Source organism: Chiloscyllium plagiosum, unplaced genomic scaffold, assembly GCF_037043375.1.
Source record: "Chiloscyllium plagiosum isolate Xiang-an unplaced genomic scaffold, Cpla_swu_hap1 HiC_scaffold_22, whole genome shotgun sequence".
Lineage (NCBI taxonomy): Eukaryota > Metazoa > Chordata > Chondrichthyes > Orectolobiformes > Hemiscylliidae > Chiloscyllium > Chiloscyllium plagiosum.
Genome location: NW_028270160.1, coordinates 25,659,954 through 25,673,606, shown reverse-complemented (window position 1 = coordinate 25,673,606; position 13,653 = coordinate 25,659,954). Strand labels below are relative to the sequence as shown.

The window sequence follows — 13,653 nt, the reverse complement described above, 5'->3', positions numbered from 1 at the left end:
CACAAAACCGTGTTGACTATCCCTAATGAAATTATTTCTTTCCAGATGATTATAAATCCTACTTCTTTTAACCGTTTCCAACCCCTTACCCACAACCGAAGTAAGGCTCACTGGCCTTTAATTACTGGGGTTGTTCCAACTCCCCTTCTTAAACAAGAGAAAAACACCTGCTATCTTCCAGTCTTCTGGCTCTACTCTTGTCGACAATAATGACAAAAAGATCAAAGCCAAAAGGTCTGCAATCTCCTCCCTGACTTCCCAGAGAATCCGAGGCTATATCCCAACTGGCCCCGGGGGTCTAATCTATTTTCAGGTCTTCCAAAATTGCTAAAACTTCCTCTTTGTCAACTGTAATCCTATCTAATCTAGTAGTCTGTATCTCCATAATCTCACTAACATCGCCCTTTTCCAATGCGAATACTGCCGAAAAGTATGCATTAAGCGCTTCCCCTATGTCCTCAGATTTCACATATAACTTCCTACTATTATTTTTGATTGGCCCTAGTCTTACTCTAGTCATTCTTTTATTCCTGATATACTTATGGTTTTCCTTGATCCTATCTGCCAACAATTTCTCATGTCCCCTCCTGCCTCTTCTTATTCCTCTCTTTAGATCTTTTCTGGCTAACATATCTCTCAAGCCCCCTAACTCAGCCTTCACGCCTCAATCTCACATAAACCTTCTTCTTCTTCCTGACAAGAACTTCAATTTCTTTAGTAAATCATGGCACCCTCTCTTGACAACTACCTCCCTGCCTGATAGGTACATACTTATCAAGGATCCGTATTAGCTGTTCCTTGAATAAGCTCCACATTTCAAGTGTGTCCATTCCCTGCAGTTTTCTTCCCCATCCTATGCATCCTAAATCTTACCTAATCGCATCCTAATTGCCTTTCCACCAGTTGTACTTCTTTCCCTGCTGTATATGTGAGGCAGCAGTGCTAACCACTGAGCCACTGTGCCACCCTAAGTATGGTCACTATTGCCAAAGTGCTCACCTACCTCCAAATCTAACACCTGACTGGGTTCATTCCCCAGTACCAAATCCAATATGGCATTGTCCCTTGTTGGCCTGTCTACATACTGTGTCAGAAAACCCTTCTGTACACATTGAACAAAAACTGACCCATCTAAACTACTTGAACTATAGTATTCCCAGTCAATATTGGGGAAGTTAAAGTCCCCCATAACAACTACCCTGTTACTCTCGCTCCTATCGAGAAACATCTTTGCTGTCCTTTCCTCTACATCCCTGGAACAATTCAGGGGCCTATAGAAAACTCCCAACAGGGTGACCTTTCCTTTCCTCTTTCTAACCTCAGCCCAAACTACCTCAGTGGATGAGTCCTCAAACATTCTGTTAGCTGCTGTAATACTACTCTTGATTAACAATGCCACACCACACCACCAGTGCTTCCCCACCCCCTTTTACCATCTTCTCTGCTCTTGCTGAAACAGCTAAATCCCAGAGTCTGCAACAGCCATTCCTGTCCCTCCATTAGCCATGTCTTTGAAATGGCTACATCAAAATCCCAGGTACCAACCCATGCTGCAAGTTCACCCATCTTATTCTGGATGCTCCTGGCATTGAAGTACACACATTTCAAACCAACATCCTGATTGCCAGTGCCCTCTTGTGACTGTGTAACCTATCCCTGACCTCACTACCCTCAACCTCCTGTACACAGGAACAACAATTCAGGTTCCCATCCTCCTGCTGCATAAGTTTAAACCCACCTGAAGAGCACTAGCAAATTTCCCTCCCACGATATTGGTCCCCCTCTGGTTCACGTAAAGACCATTCTCTTTGTAGAGGTCCCACCTTCCTCAGAAAGAGCTCCAATTGTCCAAGAATCCAAAACCCTCCCTCTTGCACCATCCCTACAGCCACGTGTTCAGCTCCACTCTCTCCCTGTTCCTCGCTTCACTAGCATGTGGCATGGGCAACAAACCAGAGATACCAGAACTCTGTTTGTTTTGGAGCTGATTTTAATTTTTATTCTTCATTGCGGATGGACTTTCCAGTGAGAGTAATTTACTGAATCTACCCGATTAGAACTGTTCAGTTCTTACTATTGTTATGATTTTCTCTTAAACTTGCTGTTCTATTGAAAGAAAATGTTTCTTCAAGTCTCCTCTTAACTACAGCCACTCTTGGCTGCTATCACATTAGTGAGACTGCCCTTCAACAGTTCTGTGGTCTTGACATCCTTTGTAAAGCAAGGTGGAGTTTAATCTTATTTTAAGGTCTAAAAATGTTACGTCCTGTAATCAAGCAAATGATTTGCATTAATCTTAACTAATCTCTGATTCTGTATGTTTTGCTCTTGTTTGTGAAACATAACATCTTAGATTTTTGCACCTTTTAACAGCCTTGCCACAAATAAAACAACGGTTGATGCTGTATTAAGGAAGGTCCCAAGATCCACTGAGTTTTCAGAAATTGTTACAATGCACATTCACAGTCTTGCATCAGTTAAGAGTGAAGGAAGCACACTTGTGATTTATTTCTGATTTTAAATCTCACGATTTTACTTGAGCTAAATGGAGTATCTGTTTTCCCCCATTCCCCAACATAAATACCACAAGACATTGGTTAAGCCACAGTCTGTTCTGAAAGTAAATTAACAAAAAGTGACTTTGTAATAGATCACCTCTTTTGTTTAGAACTTAAAAAAACCATTGTAGGCAGCTAAAAATACATCACATCTCAACTGCATACCATTCACCATGTTAACCACACACACAGATGCCTTCTAACTGTGGCTTTGCTTTATTTATAGATTCATATTCATCAGCAAATACAAAGCATCCTAATCCAAAGTATCCTATTATTACCCACCTTAATATTTCAATACTACAGTTAAAGGGGAGAAACACAAATGAGTCAGAAAGTTTATTTCTCTAAAAGGAATTTCAACAATAGTATCTTAGTCACAAACTAAAAGAAAGATAAAGATTGCACTTATGCCACAGCTTTCACATCCAATGGATGTCCTGAAATATTGAACAGCCAAAAAAAACAAATACTTCTGAAGTATCAATACAGGAAACACCACAGCCAATTTGTACGCAACAAGTTCCCACATCATCATACAACTGACCAGATAATCTGTTCAGACAAAAACAAAGAACTGTGGATGCTAAAGATCAGAAACAGAAACAGAACTGGAGCTCTGAATAAGCGTCACCGCACTCAAAACATCAGCTCTGCTTTCTCTCCACAGATGCTGCCAGATATGCTGTGTTTCTCCAGCAATTTCTGTAATCTATTTAGATGTTGGCCAGGCAAAAGGAGAAGGCCTTTAATCTTTAAATAATGCCTTGGGATCTGTTACATCAATTGACCAGGCATAATGGGCACAATTTAACAGCTCATCAAAAAGACAAGGCATTGTCATACTGCACTGAAGCAATGGACAAAGAGATTTTTCTTAAAATCAGTTTTGCCTCTTCATTTAGTTTGGGATCTGTTTAAAAAGCTTAGTACTTGCTTAAATATTAAGCATGTTGCACTTATTTAAATGTTTGCACTCCTATAAAAATCATACCCAATAGTTTATACGGGTGCAGCACTGAACCATACAGACTAGAAAGACCCAGTTTCAAACCTGAGTTTGTCGAGTGGTAATGGTCTTTTTGATTGATATGGTCTGATGAAAATATCTGTCTAATCGCACTCAGGGGGAGGTAGAAAAATGGTAGTTTGAACCAGGTCCTAACAGAAACAGTGTCTAATGAAAAGTAAGATTAGAGGAGGAATTATTCAAATGCCTTACATCTTTCAATGGGACAAGTTTCTTCAGAGTCTCGTATGAAGGTGCCTGGTCAGCTACATAAAAGCAAAGCATTTTGTCCCCTTCCAAATCAGCTTTATACTTCCTCTAAAACAGAAGGAAATATTACAAAGTCAGTGTTTTGACAGTAAAGTTAAATTCTTACATAGTCAACAGGTAAAATTACTGGAACAACAACATTTCAAAACAATAAAGTGAATTGACCTTCTGACCCAGCTGTCTACCTGGGGAATGAGCTTGACTGTCCATGCATATGAATATATACTCAGTAAAACACTAGACTGTTTGTAAGTTTGTTGTTTCAGTCAAGGGAGCTACTGTTTATTCTCAAATTGTATGTCACTAGGGCCCAGATTGTGCCACAGCTGTGTAGTGCCACTCAAATCACCTAAACATCAAATGTTATCAATTCAGTATCATAATCTCAACACATTGTTCATGTCCATACCTCTGGGCCAGTGGGTTTGCGTTCAAGTCCTACCACAGGATCTGATAGCCACAACCATGTGTCTTAACACATCCAGGAGAAAGTGAGGTCTGCAGATGCTGGAGATCAAAGTTGAAACTTTATTGCTGGAACAGCACAGCAGGTCAGGCAGCATCCAGGGAACAGGAGATTCGACGTTTCGGGCACAGGCCCTTCTTCAGGAATGAGCAGAGAGTGTTCAGCAGGAGAAGATAAAAGGTAGGGAGGAGGGACTTGGAGGAGGGGCGTTGGAAATGTGATAGGTGGAAAGAGGTCAAGGTGAGGGTGATAGGTCGGAGTAGGATGGAGGCGGAGAGGTCAAGAAGACGACTGCAGGTCAGGAAGGCGGTGCCGGGCTGGAGGGATCCGGCTGAGACAAGGTGGGGGGAGGGGGGATGAAGAAACTGGTGAAGTCCAAGTTCATCCCCTGCGGTTGGAGGGTTCCCAGTCGGAAGATAAGACGCTCCTCCTCCGACCGTTGGGTTGTTGTGGTTTGGCGGTGGATGAGTCCAATGACCTGCATATCCTCGGTGGAGTGGGAGGGGGAGTTGAAATGCTGTGCTACAGGGTGGTTGGGTTGGTTCGTCCGGGTGGCCCAGAGGTGCTCTCTGAATCGCTCCGCAAGTAGGCGGCCTGTTTCCCCAATATAGAGGAGGCCACACCGGCTGCAGCGGATGCAGTAGATGATGTGGGTGGAGGTGCAGGTGAATCTGTGGCGGATATGGAAGTTTCCTTTGGGGCCTTGGAGAGAAGTGAGGGGGGAGGTGTGGGCGCAAGTGTTGCACCTCCTGCGGTTGCAAGGGAAGGTGCCGGGAGTGGAGGTTGGGTCGGTGGGGGGTGTGGATCTGACAAGGGAGTCGCGGAGGGAGTGGTCTCTACGGAAAGCTGATAGGGGAGGGGAGGGAAATATATCCTTGGTGCTGGGGTCTGTTTGGAGGTGGCGGAAGTGACGGCGGATGATGCGCTGTACATGGAGATTGGTGGGGTGGTAGGTGAGGACCAGTGGGGTTCTGTCCTGGTGGCGGTTGGAGGGGCGGGGCTCAAGGGCGGAGGAGCGGGAAGTGGAGGATATGCGGTGGAGGGCACCGTCGACCACGTCGGGGGGGAAATTGCAGTCCTTGAAGAAGGAGGCCATCTGTGTTGTATGTATTTTGAACTGGTCCTCCTGGGAGCAGATGCGGCGCACACGAAGGAATTGGGAGAATGGGATGGCGTTTTTACAGGGGGCAGGATGGGAGGAGGTGTAGTCCAGGTAGCTGTGGGAGTCGGTTGGTTTGTAGTAGATGTCCGTGTTGATTCGACCCGACGGTCGGAGGAGGAGCGTCTTATCTTCCGACTGGGAACCCTCCAACCGCAGGGGATGAACTTGGACTTCACCAGTTTCTTCATCCCCCCTCCCCCCACCTTGTCTCAGCCGGATCCCTCCAGCCCGGCACCGCCTTCCTGACCTGCAGTCTTCTTCTTGACCTCTCCGCCTCCATCCTACTCCGACCTATCACCCTCACCTTGACCTCTTTCCACCTATCACATTTCCAACGCCCCTCCTCCAAGTCCCTCCTCCCTACCTTTTATCTTCTCCTGCTGAACACTCTCTGCTCATTCCTGAAGAAGGGCCTGTGCCCGAAACGTCGAATCTCCTGTTCCCTGGATGCTGCCTGACCTGCTGTGCTGTTCCAGCAATAAAGTTTCAACTCTTAACACATCCAAACATGTTGATTATAAACAAAATCTGAAAGGGCAACTGATGCTGTAAATCAGAAACAAAAACAGAAATTGCTAGAAAAGCTCAGCAAGTCTGGCAGCATCTGTTCTGAGGAAGAGTCACTAGATCAGAAACGTTAACTCTGATTTCTCTCCACAGATGCTACCGGACCTGCAGGGTTTATCCAACATTAATACTGGACCATAGGGCTGCAGATAGATGTTGTACCAGTAGAAATCACCACTGTCTTGGACGGTAGTGCTGTTCAATCGAGTTACTGGTCTCTGATTGGTGGGCAGTGTGAGGGAGGTGGGACTTCTGCCCTCCAGGGTCATTGATCCAAGGAGGACCTGCCATTGCCCAGTTACAGTAGGCCTTCCCTAAAAGTGGCGGCACCAGGACACTCACCAGTTTTCCAGTCCCACCTCCGTTAAACACCACCCGAGAATTCCACCTGGTATTGTGCAAAACTAGGTTTCAATCTGAATCCATCTCAGATCTGTGGGACTGGGAAACGTGCGTGTTGATTTATAATATGTGTATCTCTAAAACTCACATTCTTGCCAGTACTGTGCACTTGCTGCACTTAAAATTACAAGGACAAAATTTACAGAAGAAAATGTCAACCATTGTTATTAGTTACACAGATTAGCAACAACTTATGGCAAAAGAAGAAACATCCATGAATTGCAAATTGCCACAAATTGCTGCACAATTTCCACCATGCTACACTTTGTGAAAACAAAAGTTTGCCCATAAGCTCCCTATTAGCTTCATAAAATGTACTCTATTGGCTATTAATTACCCATTAAATTCATCATGGAAAATTAATGCTGATAATTAATAAGGGAGTATCCTTTTAACCATTAATGAATGCCAATCAACCTTACTGACCCAGAACAATTAAACAATTATTTGAAATAAAAATATACAACAAAAACAGTTAGAGAATGGGCTCTCAGTCATAAAGTAGTGAATTTATTAAACTAGAAAAGTAGTTAAGGACAGCAGGATTGAAAATGAGAGGCTATAATTGAAATTGGGAGGGGGGGCAAAGTTGGGACTTGGAGCTAAAGTCAGAGAAGAGAGGGGAACTGGAGAATTATAGGATCACATGATAATTTTTGGGAACTATAATGCAATGGTTTGGTTTTGTTACAACCACATACACAGTATTATTGTGTTTTTGTGCATTTTTATTTTTAATCAAAACTTGGAATATATAACGTTGACATAGTTGCTTTGCCCAGATCATTGCTTGAGCAGAATAGGTCATGATTCTGAATAAGTGACGTGGAGGTCAAAATTTTGGGCAGATTTGCTCTCAGGATTAAGTGGTTAGCCTCACAGCACCAGGGTTTCAGGTTCAATTCCAGCCTCAGGTGACTGTCTGTGTGGAGTTTGCACATTCTCCCCGTGTCTGCGTAGGTTTCTTCCGGATGCTCTGGTTTCCTCCCACAGTCCAAAGATGTGCAGGTCAGGTGAATTGGCCATGCTAAATTTCCCATAGTGTTTGGTGCATTAATCAGATGGAAATGGGTCTGGGTGGGTTACTCTTCGGAGGGTCGGTGTGGACCTGTTGGGCCAAAGGGCCTGTTTTCACACTGTAGGGAATCTAATGTAATCAGGACTAAGTCCAAGACTCAGCAGAACATGTACAGAGGATAAATAATGAAAGCAAATGTAGAAATGGAACCGGTAGGATTAAAACTTGTTTATCCCCCAGAAATGTTGCATCTATTAAGTGAGTACGTTTCACTTAGTTCAGTTATCGGTGCTCAGCATTATTAAGGAAGAAATTGAACAGCAACCATATATGTACAAGTTGGCCAGATACAGAAATCAGAAATTTACTGCATGAAGTGCCCTTGTCCTCCAAGAGCTCTGCTATTATATCCTTCATGAGATGATATGGAGTTGCCAGTGTTGGACTGGGGTGGACAAAGTCAGAAGTCACATGACACCAGGTTATAGTCCGACAGGTTTATTTGAACTCACAAGCTTTCAGTGGGCCTGACAAAATACAATTGTCAGACTATAGCCTGGTGGTTTGTGACTTTTGATATTCTCAATGAGAGACTTGGTATTCACCTGCATGGAATCGGATGTGCTTAATAGCTAGTTAGCAACCTATCAGAAAAAAATTTACAGCAAATCTATTCTAGTGTAAGCATATTTTTAACAGCATGATTAATCTCAATTTCTGCCAAACAACCTTGCTGGCACTAAAAATCAACTTTACAAGTGTAGAGTTGCATTCCTTCAAAATTTAGTGCTGGACATTTTTAAAAAGTTGTGAAAAAGTTTCTTTCTTTAATATTTTGTTTATTTCTCACTTAATCCTATCTTTCTTTCACCATCCATTTTGATTCCTCTACATTATTTGGCATTGGATTAAATGTTTCAACTTGCTCTTCCTGGTCCAGTCTGCTTCAAAAATCTATGGCTCATAACCAACCAATGGCAGAAGAGGGAAGAGTGGGGAAGAGTGAGGAGAAGTGGGGCAAGGGAGTTACTGTAGTGTGAGGCAGTGAGAGTAAGGGTTCAATGTTGTCAGGGGTGAGGGAGTAACTGATCACTGTTAGGGGTGTTGAGGGAAGGGGTCAAGAGCCTCTATGTTGGGGGTGAGGTGAGCTAATTGAGGGCAGTGCACACTCTCTGTTGATAGGAGAGGGAGGTGAAGTCTGGGGGAGATGGGGTGAACACCATTGTGGAGGTAGCAGAGAGCTCTCAACATCATGGGTAGGGGTTTGAGAAGTTGTTCACACTAAAAAGAGAAATGCTGGTCGTGTGATAATGAAATATTGCTGACATTATTTTTTAGTTTCTCTTTTACTGTGAAACAAGCTGGAAATTATATAATTCACATAAATCTGAAGACATTTAGTTTTGCCTCTACTGCAAGGGGGACACAATACCTCCATACCGTGAGGGACCAGCTGGAAGTTAAAAGATATGCTTCGCATTTCTGAAGGAGTTAGGATCAAAAGTCACAGCTAAAAATACAGAGCTTGGTCCAGACACAAAGGAACAGGTGAGGAGTGGTGCTCCTAATGTAATCACTACACCTCAGAAAAATCAAGACAAAATCAGTAAAGATCACTATGAATCTTATGTGCTTTAATTACTTTTATTTCAAAAGTGTTTGTTGAGGTAGCTCTGATAAACCTTTCAGCTAATTAACTCCTCCAAGCCGGCACTCCCTGATAAAGTGCCATCATCACTCACTAAGTGTTATTTAAGTTATACAAAGGGAGTTCAGATTGTATTAAAATTAGACAATCACATAATAGTTATTATTTAATATTGATAAATATTAATGCTAAAACATTATAAAAATCAATCCTGAGAACCATCCTTATGGCTTTGAATGCAATCATTACTGGATATTCAGTCTTAGTGCCCATGGTAAGTCAGAGAACATGCTACTTGACGTGGATAGAAACAATACACCAGGAAAGGTATAATGTTTTATTCTGCTGTGTTTAACCTAATGTGTCCCTTTAAGGTCACAAGTTGTTGAGCCTTCCTAAAGTCAGTTTGAGATCAATTGGCAACAGGCAAATTGAAAACTATTAGAGTATTTATAGCACAGAAAGCAACCATGTCGCTCATTAGTATTTCAATGGCAGAGATTGTGGTTGGTGTTCCACTGGATAAATAGTGTCACAGCTTCATAGCCATGTTCATAGTGTTCAGTGCCAGAACATAAAAACACTGGATGACTGCTTTGCTAATTCTTGGATAGAAATCAATTTCTACAGCACTCTCCTTGCAGCTGGTGCTTCCTAGATACAGGAAGTGCTCAATGTTCTATTACATGATGGCGACGGGAGGCTTTGTTGCCATCCTGCCATCATTGTCTTGGTGTTCTCATAGCTGACACATTGACGAACCTTGCCACTGCTACTCAAGACTGGCCATCACATTTTGGAGGATGCACAGTTCTCTGGCCAACAAATGATGTCATTCTCAAAATCCAGATAGCCAGCCAGTGATGCTGCTGCAGCATGCCAAAGTCTGGACTCACCATCACCTTCCTCATTCTGAATTTGATAGCCAAGAAGAAAGGAAATGGAGGGGATGGAGTATGCAGCCTTGTCATTCTCCTGTGCCGGTGATGATACTGAAGTGACCTATAGTGCTAATGCTATTTTTGATACAACAGCTGGAGTCACAGTATAAGCTTTTGTTGATGATAATATACTGTTCCAGGACGTCATCCTTGTAAAGTAATAAGATAGTGATGAAGGAACAGTGATGAGTAAGAATCTGAGTAAAGAGAAGGAGCAATCTCTATGAGAGAGATAGATGTACTTACCGAGAAGTGTAGAAAGTAAAAAATGTAAATAGGGACTTTTGAATAAACCTTTACAGCCAGATCTTATTCAGCCGTAGGTGAAGGAAAATGTTCCTAATAGAACAGGCCACATGTTAAACAACTGGAGCCATGCAGTGAGTAACTCATCTCCCGACTCCCAAAAGCCAACCCAACATCTATAAGTCAGGACTGCAATGAAATAGTCCCCACTTTTCTGGATAAGTGCAGCTTCAATACTCAAGAATTTTGGCACCATCCAGGACAAAGCAGCCTGCTTGATTGGCACCACATCCACAAACATTCACTGTCTCTACCATTGACATGTGATGTGTAACACTTACAAGATGCACTGCAGATATTCGCCAAGGCGCCTAAGACAGCATCTTCCAAAGCTACATCACCAATATCTAGAAGGACAAGGTCAGCAGATACAAGAGAGCAACACCTTCTGCAATTTTCCCTCCAAGCCACTCACCATCCTGACTTGGAAATATATCCCCATCCCTTCTCTGTCACTTGGTCAAAACCCTGAAACACTCTCTCTCACACACATTGTGGGTCTTCCTGCATCAAATGGACTTTGTTAGTTCAAGAAGCTCTTCTCAAAGGCAACTAGGGATGTGCAATAAATGTTGGCTCAGCCAGAGATGCCCACATCTGATGAATGAATCTTTTAAAAAATCCAACCATTATTTAAACTAGAACCAAATGACAAACAATGGTAACACTATTCTAACAATAAATTGGCGTCCTTGACAAAGTCCTCCAAGGAGAAGTCAGAAGATTCCCGGTTAGAGGCACACTGAAAATCCGTGTCTTTATGTATATAATGTTTCAGAATCAGAGGGCTACATTATCATTATACAACTAAGTATATAATAGGTAACACACAGATCTGGTTGACCAAGCAGTAACCTAATTGAGAAGTGAACGTGTTTTCATTAACCATACCAAAATCTTTACCAGATTTTAAGAAGGAATTTAAATAAATCAGGAAAGCACAAAAAGGTACCTAGGTTAGGAAATTTGGACAAGTTATAATGCAAATAATTAACTCTTATGACAGTAATACAAACAGAAAAAAACTCTAAACAATCAAACTTTTGAAGAGGGTGATTACCGTGTGATAGCAAGCAAACGAAGCTTGAAGGCATATTGTCAGAATGTCCCCAAGATCCCTAGTTCAAGATAGGACACAGCAGACCCTCCTGACAGAATTTAATTGCTAGGCCAGTGTTCAGACCTATGCTTTTGAGATTTCCATGTGCCCAATGAATTAAAACAATCTATGAAGATTTGCTTAGCAATTGGGAATGAAGATCTATGCAGATATAACACATCAGCATTAACAGCCCAGAAGCTGAAAAGATCCCTAAAAGACATGAGCCACATTAGAAAAACAATTCAAAGTGCGTTTAAACCTTCTGTAATTGATTAGGGTTCATGACATCAAGACAGAAGCCTATTGAGTGCATAGACGTTCTGAGCAGATGCAAAGAAAAGGCTTTATTATGTGACTTTTTTTAAATGGAGAGTCATTAAAATGTATTATTGAGAAAGTGATTGAAGCTCTCCAAAACTACTTGTAATTATGAAATGCTCCTTGCAACTAAGCTTACCAGTCCTAAATACAAATGAAACAATTGACACAATCATTGGATCACCCAGACATAGCATGATGTGTGAATTGCACGTACAAAGAAAATGTTTAGCTTTCAATCATCTTTTCAGGTAAGTGACAGACAAAGCCATTGGCAGAGGCAATGCATTTCAAAAAAATCTAATACAGGTCCAAAGAGCCACACTCTGATCCAAACAGCCACAACCAAGGAGTATCTTCAAGCTGCAATAAAGATCATCTGATATCCAGCATCAAGTTCCTAGGAGTGATGATAACTGACAATTTGTCCTGGACATCCCCATAGATGTGATGGTCAATAGGGAACAACAACGCTTCCTCAGATGGCTTAGGAACTTCAACATGTTCATAAGGACCCTTACCAACTTTTACAGATGCACCATAGAAAACATTCTATCTGGGAGTATCATGGTCTGGTACAGCAACTGCTTTGCCCAGGACTGTAAGAAACTACAGAAAGTTGTGTACATAGCCCAGACCAACACAGATGCCAATCGCCAATCCATGGACTCCATTTACACAGGGACCTCGATTATCCAGCATTAGATTATCCAAATATTGGATTATCCAGCAAGATCGCAATGTCCCGATGCTTGGCTAACCTATGTTATCTGGCATTTGATTATGCTGGATGACTAAAGAAATTGAGGGTTTGGTTAAGAAAAAGGAAGCATTAGTCAGGTATAGACAGGATAGATCGAGTGAATCCTTACAAGAGTATAAAGGAAGTAGGAGTATACTTAAGAGGGAAATCAGGAGGGCAAAACGGGGACATTAGATAGCTTTGGCAAATAGAATTAAGGAGAATCCAAAGGGTTTTTACAAATATATTAAGGACAAAAGGGTAACTAGGTAGAAAATAGGGCCCCTCAAAGATCAGCAAGGTGGCCTTTGTATGGAGCCACAAAAAATTGGGGAGATACTAAATGATTATTTTGCATCAGTATTTACTGTGGAAAAGGATATGGAAGATATAGACTGTAGGGAAATAGATGATGACATCTTGCAAAATGTCCAGAATACAGAGGAGGAAGTGCTGGATGTCTTGAAATGGTTAAATGTGGATAAATCCCCAGGACTTGATCAGGTGTACCTGAGAACTCTGTGGGAAGTGAGAGATGTGATTGCTGGGACTCTTGCTGAGATATTTGTATCTTCAATCGTCACAGGTGAGGTGCCGGAAGACTGGAGGTTGGCAAACGTGGTGCCACTGTTTAAGAAGGGTGGTAAGGACAAGCCAGGGAACTATAGACCGGTGAGCCTGACCTCAGCGGTGGGCAAGTTGTTGGAGGAAATCCTGAGGGATAGGATGTACATGTATTTGGAAAGGCAAGGACTGATTAGGGATAGTCAACATGGCTTTGTGCATGGGAAATCATGTCTCACAAACTTAATTGAGTTTTTTGAAGAAGTAACAAAGAAGAGTGATAAGGGCAGAGCAGTAGATGTGATCTACATGGACTTCAGTAAGGCGTTCAACAAGGTTCCCCATGGGAGACTGATTAGCAAGGTTAGATCTCACGGAATACAGGGAGAACTAGCCATTTGGATACAGAACTGGCTCAAAGGTAGAAGAAAGAGGATGAGGGTGGAGGGTTGTTTTTCAGACTGGAGGCCTGTGACCAGTGGAGTACCACAAGGATCGGCGCTGGGTCCTCTACTTTTTGTCGTTTATATAAATGATTTGGATGCGAACATTAGAGGTACAGTTAGTAAGTTTGCAGATG

The 13,653-nt window shown here is 42.3% G+C and overlaps 1 protein-coding gene across 2 annotated transcripts in view; it reads right to left on the bottom strand.

Annotated features, from left to right (window-relative positions):
- nrap (nebulin-related anchoring protein) overlaps positions 1-13,653 on the bottom strand; it is a 102,623-nt gene that overhangs the window by 66,352 nt on the left and 22,618 nt on the right. For both annotated transcript variants that reach the window (XM_043712771.2, XM_043712772.2), the window contains one exon: positions 3,781-3,885. In XM_043712771.2, the coding sequence (XP_043568706.2) occupies positions 3,781-3,885 (105 nt within the window). The remainder of the gene's footprint in view (positions 1-3,780; positions 3,886-13,653) is intronic.